This window comes from Phocoena sinus, chromosome 6, assembly GCF_008692025.1.
Source record: "Phocoena sinus isolate mPhoSin1 chromosome 6, mPhoSin1.pri, whole genome shotgun sequence".
Classification (NCBI taxonomy): Eukaryota; Metazoa; Chordata; class Mammalia; order Artiodactyla; family Phocoenidae; genus Phocoena; species Phocoena sinus.
In genome coordinates, this window is record NC_045768.1 from 106,073,828 (window position 1) to 106,091,424 (window position 17,597).

Consider the following 17,597-nt stretch of genomic DNA (forward strand, 5'->3'; position numbering starts at 1 on the left):
GACACCATCCACAGGGGCCCACAAGGGCTTGCCCAGGAGCTTGTAGTTTTCAATATTTTTAACAGAGGATCTGGATGAAGAAATTCAGAACATGCTGATTAAATGTGCAAGTCATCCTTAGGGTGGACTACCACTTATTCAAGATTATCTTCCTGTGTTGGGGGAGAAAAAACTCTAAGCAAAGGATAAAATTCAATGGCTACCAATAAAAGTGACTTTTTATTGTTAGTCACTAACAATAAGTCAAATATAAATAACAACGAAAAGTCCTATGGACAAACATGAATAATATGCACATGGGATGGAGAAGCCTGCCTGGATCTAAAAACAGAAAAAAAGGACCTTCACCACAACTAAAACGGAGAGAAAAAAACTGTATTTAAAAAGGTGGGGAGGGGAGGGTGCACACCATAATGTACAAATGACGTATGTTGTACAGAACGATGTACAAATTACTTTTTTTTTTTTTTGTGTGGTACGCGGGCCTCTCACTATTGTGGCCTCTCCCATTGCGGAGCACAGGCTCCGGACGCGCAGGCCCAGCGGCCATGGCTCACGGGCCCAGCCACTCCGCAGCATGTGGGATCTTCCCGGACCGGGGCACGAACCCGTGTCCCCTGCATCGGCAGGCGGACTCTCAACCACTGCGCCACTAGGGAAGCCCAAAAATTCCTTTTAAAGTAGAAGCTTCTAGAAGAATACTGTGTCTATTAGGCTATCACACCAGTAAACGGGATTAAGCACACCCTATATATATGTATGTCACAGTCCCATCCTAAGGCACTACTGGATCCACTGTAAAAGTTAAGTTGCTCTATTTCTTCCTACCCCTGACTTTTTTTGGCCAGGCGAGTTAGATTCAAATATCCATCTAAATAATCCTAAAAAGGTTCACCCACTTCATATTGTTCAATAATTTACCCATCCTAGGATTTGATCAAACAATTTCCTGTTGTAGTAAAACTTGATTTTGCCAAATATACTATTGAAATGAAAAAATAAGCTAGTTTTTCCTATCAGATTTGGTATTATAAATTTTAGACAACATGAGCTTGGGCTTTGAACTTTTTTTAGCTTTTAGCTTTTAGCTTTTGTAATAGATAGAGGGTAGCATGTGAGAAGGTAAGTGTATAATAGTTTTGTTACTGATTTTCAAAGTGCTGGCTAAGCTACATCTTCGCTCTCCCACCTTCCCTCCTTCCCTTCTTAATAACAATTCTTCTAAACCCTGGCAATATCACAGATTTGGCTTTCATTAATATAATCTTCACATCACAGACAGGGAAAAACAACAAAATGAAGGTTTCATAGTAATGTGAGAAAAATATAGGATTACTTCTATTTCTTTTTAAATTAAAATTAAGAACATTTTTCTTTTCTTACTGCTTGAATTACTGAATCACAGGAAGAACAGAGACATACCACTCGGCAAAAATCTGGGAAAACTCGAGTGAACTGTTAGCCACTGGGGAGATGAAGTAGAAAGGAATGCTGGAGAGGCCGGCAGAGTCAATGTACTGATACAGGCATTCCAGAAGGTCATAGATCACTCCAGAAGGGTAGCAGGGGACCAACACGTTTCCTCCATTCCGGACTGTCAATGCTAGAAAGGTTGAAGCCACACAACATTGTAAATCAACTATACTTCAATTAAAAAAAAATAACAAAGAAAAGAAAGGTTGAAGCCAGAGGGGGAAAAAAAGTAGTATCAAAAGAACAGTTTAACACAGGGAGAACAGAACTTTAAAAATAATATTTGCATTTCTCTCATTTCCTACATCTGTTCCTATAATTCACTTCATATGTATAACAATTTACTTCTTTTGAAGACTAGCACTGGAGTGGGAGGATCCAGAGGCTGACTGATGATCAGCTGAGTTTTTAACCAATGTCTCAGTGCCTGGGAACAGGGTGTGCAGTTAGGGGTCTGGGTTGTCAAGGTTCCCAATGGCAGATGAGCTTCAGGACAGACCCTCCAAGCTCCTTCTCTTTTTAGCTCCTGCTCAAAACTCTGCTGGATTTGTCTCTCTTCAGCCTCTGACCACTGCTGAATGACCTATAAGGAAACAGGCCAAGTTTTTTCTCTTTGACTCATTTTAGTAGCATTTTCTTTCATTAATGTTTTGGCTATAAGAAAATCCTCTATACTTTAAATACTTAAAATAAGTTATCAAATGAGGAATTGCAACTTACGGTAAAATCATATTAGAAGCTATATAACTGGCTAAAAAAAGGCCAAAGATCTCTTAAGTTTGTTCTTTGTTCAGTTTCCAGCATAGATTGAAACAAGCAGCGTTTGGGTACAGAACTTGAAGTCTCTGATGACTTTTATCCTCCTCCTACATGTTCCCAACTCTGACATCCAGGTTCTCCTGGATGCTGTGCCTGGAATACTGGCCGACTTGCTATTACTAGAGTACGGAACCACAGAAAAGACCAGATAGCCATCAGCGCTCAAGAAGCCTGGCTCTAGACCCGCCTCTGTCACAAGCTATGGGACCTTAGTTAGGCCACTGTAACCTCCTGGGCCTCAGCTTCCTCATCGCTGATGAGAGGAGTGAACTAGATCAGTGTTTTTCAAGCTTTATTTTGCATGAAAACTGCCAGAACATGTTAAAAATGCAACTTTTCTATGGGTCTCTCTTACTAGGTCTGTGGTGGTGCCTCAAAATTCGCATTTTTGAGAAGTGGCCTCACTGATGTTGAGGCAGGTGGTTAGTGGACCCCACTTTGAGAAACAGTGGATTAGATGTAAAGTTCCTTTAAGACCTGAAGTTCTTTGAGTCCATGATTCTGGATTATACACAAACATACAAATAAAAGATTCTGTTTGAGACCAGTCTGATACTTTTTCCAAGCTAAGAATAAATTACCTTTGTCTTAAAATCAGCAAAGAGCAAAAAAAGACTAGGATTATTGGCAAGGGCAAGTGAAATTTCAAAGGATAGTGCCTTCCATGTAAATATTAGATGACAACCACTTCTTTCCCCCAGAGTTGCCAGGGATGGGGGGCCTGAGCGCATTAACTCCTCTCTGGCAACAGTTTTGGAGTGAAAGTTTGTGTCTCCTAAAGTTCATGTATTGAAGCCCTCACCCCCAATTAGGTATTAGGAGGGGGAATCTTTGGGAGGTACCCACATCTAGATGAGGCCATTAGGCCATTAGGGTGGAGCCCCCATGATGGGATTAGCACACTTATAAGGAGAGGAAGAGGAAGAGGCACCAGAACAGCTTTTCTTCACCAGTGAGACACAGCAAGAAGGCTGCCGTCTGCAAGCCAGAAAGAGGGTCCCTCACCAGAACCCAGCCATGCTGGCAACCTTCTGACTTCCTAGCCTCCAGAACTATGAGAAATTAGTATTGTTTAAAGCTTATACTAAGGTATTTTGTTACAGTAGCCTAAGCTAAGACAATACGCAACCTACACATTTCTAAAAGAAATGCAGCATTTCTAGATTTTACGGACAATTATATCCAAAGAAACATACATTTCTTCCAGGTAGCAAATACGCAACAAGTCTCTCAATTCAGTCTTCCCCCAAAAGAAGAAAAAAATTATACCAACCAAATAGTGGGGAAAAAAAATACAACTGTTTCACCTGTATCACTGTTGTGAATTCGAAGTATCAACAGTCTTTTCTGTGTTATTATTTGCAAAGCAAAGATATGATCCTTTCCTTCTTTAACTTTGCTTACCCTATAAGCACCCCTGACCCACTCCCAAATCCCACCAGAAAACAAGAATAAGTTTCTACATAAATCAAGTGGGCGAAATGTTCAGCATTTGTTGTATAAAGTGCTAAAAATTCTAATTTACCGTTATAACCACCATTCCTATTGTGCTTTCAGATTTAAGTTGCTTAAGAATTGCTTTTGTTGACAACAGTAGGCTTTGAAGGATGAGCAGAAAGGGTGGGAATAAATGGGGGGAAAGGCCGTAGTAGGGGGCATCAGAGGGTGTGAATGTGAAGCAAAGGGACAAAAAATACCACAGAATCAAGGTACCAAAAAATAAATGTAAAACATTTTATCTTGTTTAAGATTTGCATTGGATACATACCCAGGTTGCTGCAGAACTCTCCCACCATGCTGTCTGGGTTTGCTGTGGGAATCTGGGTAAGGCCTGTCAGAATGAGAACATCGCTGTTTTTGAGAGAAGCTTGGTCCATGGGCTGAAAAACCACAGAGAACTATGATTAGTAATTTAAAAAAGAAAAGGTTAGATATAAGTAGTAAAGGAAAAGGACAATACAGTTATTGTTCTTTCCATGTCCAACTCATCATCAAATCATCTCACCTCCTCTAACGAAAAGTCTATCACTGAACAGCGGTTGCCCAAGGGGGATGGGGATCCATGGGAGGGAACTTTATGGGGTGATAGTTCTATGTCTTGTTTGGTATGGTGATGACATGATATGAAAATTCATGAATTGTACATTTAAGATCTTTGGGTTTCACTATACATAAATTTTACCTCAATGAAAAATAAGCACATTATCTTATACTTCTATAATGCTTTGCTCTTTTCAAAAGGCTATCTCACACATATCGTTGGTGGCCCTCAAACTTGAGCGTGCATCAGAATCACCTGGAGGTGGATCGCTGGGCCCCACCCCCAGAGCTTCCGATTCAGGTTTGAGGAGGGCCTGAAAATCTGCATTTCTAACAAGCTCCCAGGAGATGGTCCTGTTGCCGGTCTGGGGATCATGCCTTGAGAACCACTGCACTATACAATTTGGTTCTCAAAACAGCTCTGCCAAGTACATGAAATAGGGTACATTTTGAAAATACAGAAGTTGGGACTCAAAGAGCTGGGGTGCGTTTCCCTAAGAGTCAGTGGCAGAGGAGCAAAGAAGGACACTGGATTAGGAACCAGAAATGTAAAGCCTCCTTCAATTCCATTACCAGCACTGGACCTCAGCCAAGCCTCCGAGCTGAGTTTCTTATAGAATGGGCCTATTTCTTGACCCATCTCCCTTCAGTGGCTTCTGAGAGTCTCATGTGCTAATACACATGATCTTCCCGTAGCCTATGAAGTCCTATGGTGTACTATTGTGTGGTCCTTAGGATGATTTATTTTTGAATTTAACTTTGTTTTCAGAGCATTTCAAAAAAAAATACTAATTACTTTTTCCAAATAAATCAGGATTAAAGTTGGAAACAAAAATGAAGGCCCATGTAAGGATGTATTGTACAACATGGGGAATATAGCTAATATTTTGCAATAACTGTAAATAGAAAGTAACCTTTAAAAATTGTAAAAAAAATGTAAAAAAATTAAAAAGTACTTAATAAGAGGAATAGAAAGGGAAAAAAACAAAGGCCCATGGATTGAGATGCTGGAGAGCTCATCAATGTTTTCACTTTGTAATGCATCTTTTCCTCAGTTTCATTTAACATACTCACAGAACATCAGAAGAAAAAAGCCAGAAACACCGTTTACTGAGAAGCCTTATCCCTCTTCTTTCTGTTCCACCCAGACTTCCCCCCCCAAATTTCAAATAGCAGTGCAGCAAACACCTACCATCTGCATTGCTATCTCTGAGTATACATGCCTTTTGATGTATCATCCTTTAGCATTTTATATACACAAGGATATATGGGCTTCATTATTTTTTAAAATAACATGAGTGTGGTTATATAAGTTGCTTTATAACCTGAAAAATACTTCTTTCACATGAATAAAGGAGAAGTACAGTTGTGACAATTACAATGAGTAGCTTCTAATTCCTATTTGCACAGATACATAACAATGCGTGTAAGAGCTTTTCTTCTCAGGCAGAACTAACCTATTTGCACTTCTCCAGCACATACACACACACACACACACACACACACACACATATACGTTCACTGTTTCCAGAGAAGGAGGAAAGGAGAAGTAAAGTACAGAGGTTTAGAGCAGCTGATGTGTAATGAGCCTGGGAATGTTCACTGTGTACACACACCAAGCAGAAGGAAACTGGAATGGTGACCAAAAGGACCGAGCTTCACTGGATAGCATATTCAGCTTAAAAGCACAAGAATTTTATAAGAATCTTATTAGAACAAGCCACTAATGATTCACAGGGCTGATGGGGCATTCAGAGGGCCTAGGAACCTCCTGAAATGGAACACACAATTCTGTGTGCCTGTATACATTTTTCCACAGATTTAATTAGGTTGTCATTTGGGGCCATGACCCCCAAAAGGTTAATTAAGGACTACTGATCTAAACAAAGACTCAGTGGGGAGAAAACTCTGGCACTGAAAACATTATCATCTCTGAACCTCAGCCATTACCACTGCCTTCCTTTGAAAATTAAATGCCCATAATAAAAAACAAAGGCAGTACTACAACATGACTACCACCGAGCTGGACACTGAGATACTTCATGATCAAGTCAGACTAGATGTTCATAGTTTTAGCCCTAAAACTTGGGAGACATTTCTTGTGGATTCCCAGGGCTACTATAAAATAAAGTAGTCTTAAAAGGCTTTTAGTGACACTCTCCAAACCAAGCTGACACCACCACCATCTCCATTTCACCACCAAAGAGCAAATGCATATATTACTGGTGTCAGTGGTCACTCGCTGAGTGCCTGAAGTGGGAACATTTTGTTTAAACACACAAAAACAAGAAATTCCACTGTGTCCAAGAATCAAATAAAAATACCTTACAAAGTTGACAGTCACAATCAAACTTGTGGAATAAAATTTTGAAAAAGCTTAGGTCCAAGGATGCTGTGGTCTTTGTGCTGGTCCTCTGCTGATTAATTTGTTTTATAAATATATATTTTTTTTAATTAAAAAAATTTTTTTAGCTGTGTTGGGTCTTTGTTGCTGTGCATGGCTTTCTCTAAGTTACAGCGTGCGGGCTTCTCACTGAGGCTCCTCTTGCTGTGGAGCAGGACTCTAGGCACACAGGCTTCAGTAGTTGCAGCATGTGGGCTCAGTAGTTGCGGCACTCGGGCCCTAGAGGGCACGGGCTTCAGTAGTTGTGGTGCGTGGGCTCTAGGGCGTGCAGGCTTCAGTAGCTGCAGCATGTGGGCTCAGTAGTTGCGGCACTCGGGCCCTAGAGGGCACGGGCTTCAGTAGTTGTGGTGCGTGGGCTCTAGGGCGTGCAGGCTTCAGTAGTTGCAGCATGTGGGCTCAGCAGTTGTGGCACTCGGGCCCTAGAGCGCATGGGCTTCAGTAGTTGTGGCGCGTGGGCTCTAGGGCGTGCAGGCTTCAGTAGTTGCAGCATATGGGCTCAGTAGTTGTGGCACTCGGGTCCTAGAGTGCATGGGCTTCAGTAGTTGTGGATCGTGGGCTCTAGAGTGCAGGCTCAGTAGTTATGGCACACGGGCTTAGCTGCTCCACGGCATGTGGGATCTTCCCAGACAAGGGATTGAACCCGTGTCCCCTGCATTGGCAGGTGAATTCTTAACCACTGTGCCACAGGGAAGTCCCCTCTGCTGATTAATTTTTACTAGACACTTTGCACAGGGCATGAGAAAAAGGAGATCCAGTTTCTAGGCCCTAGAAGCTTATGACCGAGTTGAAGAGAAAACAAGTATGTATAATCAAAAAGGAGGATTTTCCCCAAAGCCATAAAAAATGTAATTCAAATTTCTTGAGTCTGCACTGAGTATCTAAGTACCAGGACGAATGCAGACTAGAGGGCTGCACTAGGCCAGGGGAGGTTACTAGGCCAGGGGAGGCAGATGAAGTTTTCGTTCTAGTTTTCTTTCTCTCTTTGGCTAAGGAACTTAAGACTCAATTTCAGGCGGACTTTGGAATGGCTGAGTGACACCCCTCTCCCCCAAACCCCCTACACCAAGACGTCCCTCCTACATGTGCCCTCATGGCCTCCAAGCCTCACTATCCCAGCACCAACCACAATGAATTGTAATCGCCTGTTTACCTGTCTGTGTCCCCCGTGGGACTATGAAGCTCCCTGAGAGCAAGGACTTTGTATCCTTACTTCCTGGCAAGATGCCTGGCACACAGCAAACAGTAAATAAACATTCACTGAATAAATGAACACATGAAAAGAACATGCATTCTGGTAAGCAAAGTGAGAACATTCCATGCTAGGAAACAGGCACTACAAGTCAGGAACATGAGATAAGCATGTCAACAGCAGGAGGAGGGCCAGGGAGGGCAGAGGGCAGGGGAAGGCAGCCTGTAGATGCCAAACGGATTTATTTGAGAAAAGAAATTAGGAAAAAGAGAGAAAGTATTATTGGTTAAGGGCCTAAAAGGTCAGAATCGTGAAGACTGATAGGCTAGGCAATAAGGAGTCAATGGTCTCAAGCCGGAGGATGACATTTTTAAACAATAAACACAGACAATAGCTGAAGGAAGGGGAGTGAGACCAAACAGACGGAGAACACTTTGAAGGCAGCCCAGACAGACATAAAGGGAAAAAATTACAACTTCATGGCATTTGAGGAGCTGGAAGAAGCAGATCTACACATCATACAAAACAATTAACAGACTTTGGGGAATGGATTGAATATACAGGACAAGGGAGAAAGCAGACTTTAACATGCTCCAAAATCTGAAGTCAGAAATGCAGTCAAAGGGAAATTCGGATGCAGTGATTTAAAAGAATAAGGAGGCAATAATAAGTCCAGCATCGGCAAGCTGCAGGTGTTCTGAGGGTAGGGAAATGATTTAATCTGAGCTTAATGATAAAACAGTGGCATGTGATGTATATGGAGATCTGCTAGGTACCTTCATCAAAGTACGTAACAGAAACGTCAGTTTATTTGGAGTGAGGAAAAGAGAAGCGGGTCTAGGGCCAAGGCTGGAGGGACACTGTAAGGAACGTGGGAGAGGGGCAAAGACAAGAGAAGTACAAGATGCAGTGAAGAGCTTCCTACCTTGTAAAACTCAGGGGTTTGGGAAAGGTTAAATTTATGGTACACTCACCCTGTAATATGGCAAAAGATCAGGTAGAGCAAGAAGAGGAATACAACAACAAAAAGATTGCTACAGAAGCCTAGACTAAAAAGAATGTCAACAAGAGACTGATGAACGGTGCAGCTGTGAGATGCTGTGGAAAACGGAAAAAGTTAAGTTTGACCAGAAACTGATCACTGTTGAGCTAGAGATGTGAAATAAATCCAGGAGGTAAAAGATGAGAAAGTAATGTTCACATACCGAGTTAAACAAGGTGAACAGGAGAAATCGCATCATGGTTAAGAGAGAGACTACGGCAGCAGGTGATGAGACAGTCTTCTGAAAGCCTTTTTCCATATTAAAACCCCTCCGATTTGCTTAAAGGCAGAAAAGGAGGAATCCGTGAAAAAGTTAATGACCCAATGACCTATGCTTCTTTGATAACAGAAAGTAGGAAGTATATTTGGAATCACGAAGCACATCATACCCAGCCTTCTAAGGCCAATTAAAAGCCCACTCTTCCAAGAGGTCTCCTAATCCCCAACAGGAAGGGGTGCACCCTACTTCTGAATCCCATGGCACTTCACTGGATTTCTAATCTGAAAGGATCAATCACTTGTACCCTGGAGAAAAGTCCTGTGTGCACTCATCTTCTTTCTCTATGATAACTTGTGTAAACCCAGCACCTAACCATCTATGTTCCCCTTACAGCCTAGCGCACTTCAGTGCCCAAAGCAGGGGTTTAGGAAATACAACAGACTAGATGACGGGAGGAAGGAATGAATAAACAAGTGAATGCACGTAAGTAGCATATATTACTTTTGAGAGAAGGAAATACTCTGCAGAGAGAAGCTGTCTGCCAGAGAAGAAACAAAACAGCAAGTGTGGAAAGAAACAGACAGGAGTCCAGCAAGTCGTTCAGTCTCTCCCTCCTCGCCTCATGGGATCTGCTTACTGAGCCCCATTCTCCAAACCAACCACAAACCGTGTGTAGCTCAGCTTCCTCACCGCTCCTGCCCCCAAATATATCAAGTTTAACTTTTACTGGTTGGTGCTACGTTGCCAGTGCGGACAGAGCTTTGCTTCCTCAGGACCAACCTGAGGAGGCCGAGGCTTTGGGACAACTTGGGGCTGCACCCATGGACAGGAACAAGCTTCCTGCCCACAGCCCTGGCAGATGAGGAGGGAACTGTATGCTGTGGTTTGTCCCAGACATTTTTCCTAAATAACATTTCGGGGACATGGCTGTGTCCTTTACCCAGGAAGAGTGGGCCCTTCGTGGACATATCCCAGGGACAGCTGTACAGAGATGTGATGCTGAAGAATGTCAGTCATCTGGTCTCCGTAGAGTAACTGAGGCCCAGAGAAGTGATAGTTTTCAGGTTGCACCCTCTTGACGGGTCAACACTCAGCCCAGGCCTGGCTCTCACGCAGTGGGCTCACGCAGTGAGCTCACGCAGTGGGCTCTGATGCTACAGAAGGGAGTGCAGAAGGGGTGTTCCATGGGAACCAGGTTACCAGGGGAGCAAAGGAAGCCTCAACCACCTATATTAACATGAGTTTTGTGGATGCGGGACAATGTCTTTGTGTTGACCTCCATCCCCAGCTCTGCTCTGTGCATGAGGGTAACCATGTGATTTTAACCCCCCAGTTCTGTACCAGGGTAAGTCTGACACTCCTAGAAAACTCCCAAGGACTGAACCTGATTGACTGTAACATCCCCATGAAGCCAGGTCTGGAGCGAGAAGTAGCAGCCTACAGATAGTTCCATCAGACGACTAAGGACTAGCTGAAAAATGCTAACATGTACATCCACGTGAAGATTTGGAGCAAGTTACTGATTTATTACAATAAAATAAAATACAGTAGAAAAACCAAAAAGCCAAAAAAACCTTTTACTGCAGAGCATCTAGATTAAAGAACTGCATAAACAATAGCAAAACATTTGGGGAATTCAGAGGGAAGAATATTAAAAAAAAAAAAACAGAGCAAAACAACCCAAGCAACTGCCTGAGCTCTAAAAACCTGATTCAAGGACTCCAAATTTAAGATATTTTCTTTAGATTTAAGCGAAGCATCTACATCTATTACTGCCAAAGTCTTTAAGACCTCCGGAAAACAAACCAGGAGGTTTGAACTCCCTGAACTCCAAAGGGAGAAGGATAGGAAGGGGAGACAGAGTAAATATGGGCAGTGTGGGGTAGAAGGAAACGTTCTCTCATGCCAGCTACCAGCCTCCTCCAACCCCAAGGGCAAGAAGGAATTCCCACTGTGAACATCAGAAGCTTCAGGGAATTGATTGGGTAGAAATTCTCAATTAATTAAAAAAAATTTATTTCTTACAAAAAAGAAGATTCTTTCCAAAGTTCTAAGTCAGGGATTCTTAACCTGATGAATAACAATGGGCTTCTGAGGACTCCATAAACTCACAGTCTCCAGAAAATAAATGTAAAACCTTGTGTAGGTGTGCAGATTAAAAAAAAAAAAAAGTTCTCATCAAATTCTTACCACCAGGCTTGTGGGTCCATGACCCACAAAATGTTAAGAACCACTGTTCTAAGGCAGAAGTTCCCAAATGGAGAGAAGTTTCCTGCTCTCAAAACATCTCTAGCCTCATTCTTCCTGATAGCCACCACCCATCTACTAAGATGTTCTTAGTGGTCCATGGCCTCATAAAGTTTACCTCTTGGTGAACATTCCTCAAGTATTCTTGAAAAAAGAAGAGTAAATCTCGAAGGCTTATGAGATTTATGGGAAACAAGGTTGGGAAGAAAGAAAAAATGAACAAAGTTCACTGTGGTCTAAATACGTGATATATTCACCACCCTACGTATATTTTAAATAACATGGGACTAAATTTCTAGACCCTACTGACAATGGTGGGCAGGGGGGAAGGTGGGAGGAAGGAAGAGGAAAAAGATGGGAGGGACAAGAGGAAGGTATGGCTCTGGAGGGAGAGATACAGACAGTGATAAGATACTCACAGGAAGGACAAATGAAGGAATAACCCAGAAGAATAAAAATAAAATATATATGGATAACTAACAAGAATCTACTGTATAGCACAAGGAACTCTACTCAATATTATGTAACAACCTAAATGGGAAAAGAATTTGAAGAAGAATAGATACATGTATACATATAACTGAATCACTTTGCTGTCCACCTGAAACTGATACAACATTGTTAAATCAACTTTACTCCAATATAAAATAAAAAGTTAAAAGATATATATGTCTTCAAACTTGCAGAAGGAAATTTAGACTTCTAAAAGAAGGCAAGAAAACATGGGGAAAAGAATGAAGCAAACAAAAAAACATGAAGATGGCAAAAATAAGCCCCCAATACAATAGTGATTATAAGAAACATAAACGGTTTCACTAATCAATGAGACTCTAGATTGAAAAAGGGGAAAAAAAAAATCCCTTACTATGTTGTCTACAAGGGATTCAGTAGAAAAGGACACAGAAAGAGTGGAAAAAAAAAAAAAAGGGGATGAAAAACACTAGCAGGCAAGTATGGAAGGGGAAAAAGTCTCCTGGTTTTTAATGCAGTTTTGATAGAGAAAAAAAAGAAAACATCCTGATAGAAGGAATAATTGATCAATAAGACACAATGATCACATGAACATATATACCCTTGAGTATACAGCTTAAAAATATAAAAAGCAATAATCAGTAAAACTATAAGGAGAAATAGATAAATCAACCAATAACACATCCTTTTCAGAAACTGGTAGCTAAGGAAAGATAGGAGACTTAAAAACACAACAGACTCAAATGAATAAATACATACAGAAGAAATTTTCACTCAGCACTGAATACACAGTCTTTTCCAACATATGTTGAACATTTACCGAAAACGATTGCGTTTCAAAGTAAGCCTAAACAAATTTCAAAGAATCAGTATACTCTTATTATAATGTAAAAGAAAATTAGAAAAGAATCCTGAAATGTAAGTATAACATGACAAAAGTCTTGTCTAATGAGAAGTCTAACCATACTGGGATAGACTAGAAACAAACAAAAGTATACTATAAAATAACCTTTGGTTATTTAAATCAGGAACATTAAGAAGGAAATTATGATATACTTAGATATGAATGACAAAGCACTTCATATCAACATTTAACAGTTAAATGATACTGAGAGAAACTGACAGCTTTAAATATACTTATTGGAGAGCAAAGAAAGACTGAAACAAATGAGCTAAGTATTAAAAGAAATGCAGCAAGGTACACCCAAGGAAGGAAATAATAAAGGGCAGAACAGAGAATAGAAATACAACAAAAACCACTGAAAGCAAAAATTTTTCTTTGAAGGAAATCAGTAATGTAGGCAAACCTCTGGCAAGTCTGAACAAGGGGGAAAAAAAAGACATAATGAAAAAAATTTAGAATGAAAATAGAATTACACAAAAGTTTAAAATATAAATTGTACACATATAATTCCATGTGTATGATTTTTGAAAACCTAGGAAAAATGGACAAATTTCTGCAAAACTGGCATACCTTTGACCCAGAAAATATAATTCAATAGCTATGAAAAAAATTAAAATGGTAATCCCACACTTAGACAATTTTATGGGGAATCTGACTTTCAAGAGAAGATAATCCCTATCTTGTAAATTTCTGGCCATCAGATAAAGAGGGAAAGGTGCCCAAATCATCTGATGAGACTAATGTACCTTGATTCCAAAAACAAATGAAGATAGTACAAGAAAATAATGTATGGGTCCATTTTTCACTTATGGATACAGATTATAAACTTCAATAAAATACTGACCAAATGATTCCAGGAAGGTATTTTAAAAAGAATAAATTATATGATCAAGTAAGATTTATCCCAGGAATGCAAGGATGGTTACATGCGAGAAAAGTTAACATTACAATTCACTACATTAATGGTCTCAATGAAAGAAATCACATGATTAACTCACAGACTCAGAAAAAGTATTTGATAAAAATAACACCTATATCTGGTTTTAAAAAAATGAGAAAATTAGGAACAGAGGAGAAACTCCTTAACCTGACAAAGACAGACATGTAAGCATCATATTTAATGAAGAGACTAGGAAAGCATTCCCTTTAAAATCAGATATAAAACAATGATGCTGCTATCATCACTTCTGTTTAACATGGAACTAGAGAGCTTAGTTACAAGATGGGAAAAAGAAAAGATACAAGGATTGGAAGCTTAGTGACAAAACTCTTACTTCTTTGCAGATACTACCATCAACAGATAAATATCAGAATTACTATGAGAATTCACCATGGTTGCTGAATATTAGATCGATTTAAGAAATTAATACTGAGATGGTGTGCTCAGTAAAGGCTAGTTCTCTTCCTTTTCCATTTGGGATGCTGTACTTTTTTTGGCCTCAATTCTCCAAACATTCTTATTCAAGACCATTTTTTTTCCTTCCACTGTTTCCCACAGCTCAGTCTTTAATCCTCAGCATGTTATATATTTAAAAAAATCTGATGGCTCTCCAATTTGTCTCCAGGCTTGCCTTCATATCCAGCTTCCAGCTCTGCATTTCCATCTGTCCAATGTTCTAATTCCTATTCATCACACACACCACCCCCTTCTGAAACTAATGACCACAGCCGCCTCCCCACCCCCGCCAACTCCTCCTTGTCAACTGGATTAGTGTCATTATCATCATTCTCAGTGTCGTCCAGGCATAAGATCTTTGAATTGTATTTTTCCTTCCCTGAAGACAGCGGTTATTCAAGAAATGTTTGTTGAATTAAAGATCTGCCAATGTTTCTTTAACTTACATTTCCATTCTTACTGTTACAGGCTTAATCCAAAGCCTCATTTCCATATGCTTATTAGGTCAGTATAGCTGCCTGCCACATTCTTCCTAGGTCATGGGGTTCCATTACTAAAGCTGATTGGTGATTGGCCCTTTTCTATAAAGTCGAAAAGTATAACTGCCATGATAGGGTGTAATCAGCCACAAACAACCCATGAAGCAAATGGGTGTGACGGTATTCCAACAAAACATTATTTACCAGAACAGGTGGTGTGCTGACCTCTGAAGTAAAATATCAAGTTTTTTCAAACCAAACCTTTCCTTATCCCTGCTAATTCAATATAGAATCCAATTATCTGGGTAAAAGAAAATCTAATCTACTTTCTTTTTTACATACAATAGTGGTTGCCAGCTAGAAATTAAAATTAATTACTTAGGTATGCTGCTCATTACTTTCAAGACCTTATTTTCCCTTTAAATTTACAGACCTTGTAAGTATAATTTACTGGAAATTACATCAATAGTATTGCAAAGGCAGGACAAATTGGAAGAGTTGGCAGCCAAGTAATCTTTCTGTCTTTTATGGGAGAATATATCAGGAATGATAGAAGCTGCCAATAAAAAATTTGTTTCAATGAAGCAGATTAGGATGACATTGATGGGCTTTTGATTTCAATAAGCGGGAAAGGCCCAGAATTCTGCTAGCTATAGGAAAAAATAGCCACTTGTTCCCTCTAGACCTTGAAATGAAACTTGATTATAAAAAAGGTACAAAAACAATGCAGAGTGGTAGCTCAGAAGAATCCTACTGTTCTGGACTTACAGCAGTCATTCTTTTTCCTATATTAAAATGGGACATGGGCTCCCCCAAGTTATCTATCTATCCATCCAGCCACCCATCCACCGGCTAACTAACAATATCTAGCTAACAACATCTAATCTCCTTTGCCCTCCTTTACAAACACGGAAAGAACCAGGATCTATGAAATGAACAATAAATTCTTTACAAATACCTAAAATGGAATAACTAACATTTATAACAATATTTATGCACTTAGGCGCTTGCCAATGTGACTGATAATGAATGACTACCTAAAACTTTCCAATAGCTTCAGTCTATACATTCAAATAAAATCCAAATTTCTCATCATGGCCTACAAAGTCCTACATGGCCTGGTGTCTGCTAACCTCTTGGACATGTCTTGATCATACTTAGTATGCTGCAATCACAATGGTCTCCTCTGCTCTGCAGACATGCCCAGCTTGTTCTGGTGTTAGGAGCCCTTCATCTGCCATGTCCCTGTTAATGCTTTGTCCACAGCTTTACATGCCTCATTTCTCCAGGTCTCAGTTCCAATGAGACTGTCCCTAGAAGCTTCCTCTGACCATCCAATTTAAACTAGTCTCCATCACTTTATATATAACTCTGCTTTGTTGTTTTCAGTACTTGTGTCAGAATCTGGAATTACGTTGCTCATTTATTTTCAGCACACCATTCTCTCTCTATACATCAACGAAGGCAGATTCATGAGAAGGGACTTTGTCTGTGGGTCACCACTGAATCTCTAATACCTAGATGAGTGCCTGACACATAGTAGGCCCTTAGTAAATATTAAGTAATTAATATTTGTTGAGTAAATAAGTGATCATCTCTGTTACACTCATGAGGCTCTGGTTATTGGAAGTGTTGGGAAATCTCTAAATCCTAGAGGTGACCTAAAGGCAGCAGGATCTTACAGAGGAACTATGGACACAAATACTCTAACTCTGATAAAGAGGAGGACATAAAGTCTCAGGTAAGCAAGATGAGTAAGCTCTACAGATCTGCTATACAACGTCACACTTACATCAACAATCATGTATTGTACAGTTACACATTTATTATGAAGGTATATCTTATGTTAAGTGTTCTTACCACAATAAAAAAAAGAGTGTTTGGGCTTCCCTGGTGGCGCAGTGGTTGAGAGTCCGCCTGCCGACGCAGGGAACACGGGTTCGTGCCCCGGTCCGGGAAGATCCCACATGCCGTGGAGCGGCTGGGCCCATGAGCCATGGCCTCTGAGCCTGCGTGTCCGGAGCCTGTGCTCCGCAACGGGAGAGGCCACAACAGTGAGAGGCCCGCGTACCGCAAAAAAAAATAAAAATAAAAAAATAAAAAAAGAGTGTTTGTAGAAACTGAAATTAGGAAGATTTAAAAACAGCTGATGGTACTTTGGACACATTCTGAATTTAGGGTAAATAACCAAAAAGCTGAGCTGTTAAAAGAGAATTTAGAATTACCTGGGGGTGTGTGGTAAGCAAGGAGGATCCAGAGACATAAGACACTTTTTCATAATGGGATTGGATAATCCAGTTGGAGCTTCCAAGGGCATAGCCAGAGCTTAAAGGAGTCACCTGGACTGCACCAAAAAGTTCCTAGAAAAGAACCACAATAAGAATGTGTGATCAGCATTCAGCAGTACAGTCATGCCGATAAGTTCACAGGGAAAAATAACAGAAACATTCTTCTCCACTTAGAAACTATTTTCAAGTGAACCAGAAAGTTTGAAGTAAAACAGAAAGATGATGGAGACCATTTGGGAGACACATCCGACAGTCTTTACTTGTCACATCTCTGAGAGATTCAGTCTATCCACATGGCACCAGGCACCTAGGCCTCACTCATTAAAAGGCAGAGATGCTATATTATGAAACAGACCGAAGAGACAAATACTTTGGTTTTCTTCTTCTTTTTTTCCTTCCCTTTTCAGGTTAGGAATTAATATCTTGGTTGTTCTGTATTTAGTGGCTCTGGGCACAAGTTAACAGGAATGGGAACCCTTATCACGATCAGGTCAGAGCTCAAAAGTTATACTTGCCAAATTATTTCTTGATCTCTTTTATTCTGTTTCCTATTTCACTAGTCCAAAATCCGTAAAGTGGTGTCACTGTTCTAAAGTAAACAGGATGAGATGCCTTTCTCCTGATT

At 40.3% G+C, this 17,597-nt stretch overlaps 1 protein-coding gene across 4 annotated transcripts in view; it reads right to left on the minus strand.

Annotated features, from left to right (window-relative positions):
• The window catches only part of INTS9 (integrator complex subunit 9), a 110,519-nt gene that overhangs the window by 27,364 nt on the left and 65,558 nt on the right, over positions 1 to 17,597 (minus strand). For all 4 annotated transcript variants that reach the window (XM_032634453.1, XM_032634454.1, XM_032634452.1 and 1 more), the window contains 3 exons: positions 16,910 to 17,044; positions 4,061 to 4,172; positions 1,423 to 1,603 (listed from right to left, as the gene is read on the minus strand). In XM_032634453.1, coding sequence (XP_032490344.1) covers positions 1,423 to 1,603; positions 4,061 to 4,172; positions 16,910 to 17,044 — 428 coding nt within the window. The remainder of the gene's footprint in view (positions 1 to 1,422; positions 1,604 to 4,060; positions 4,173 to 16,909; positions 17,045 to 17,597) is intronic.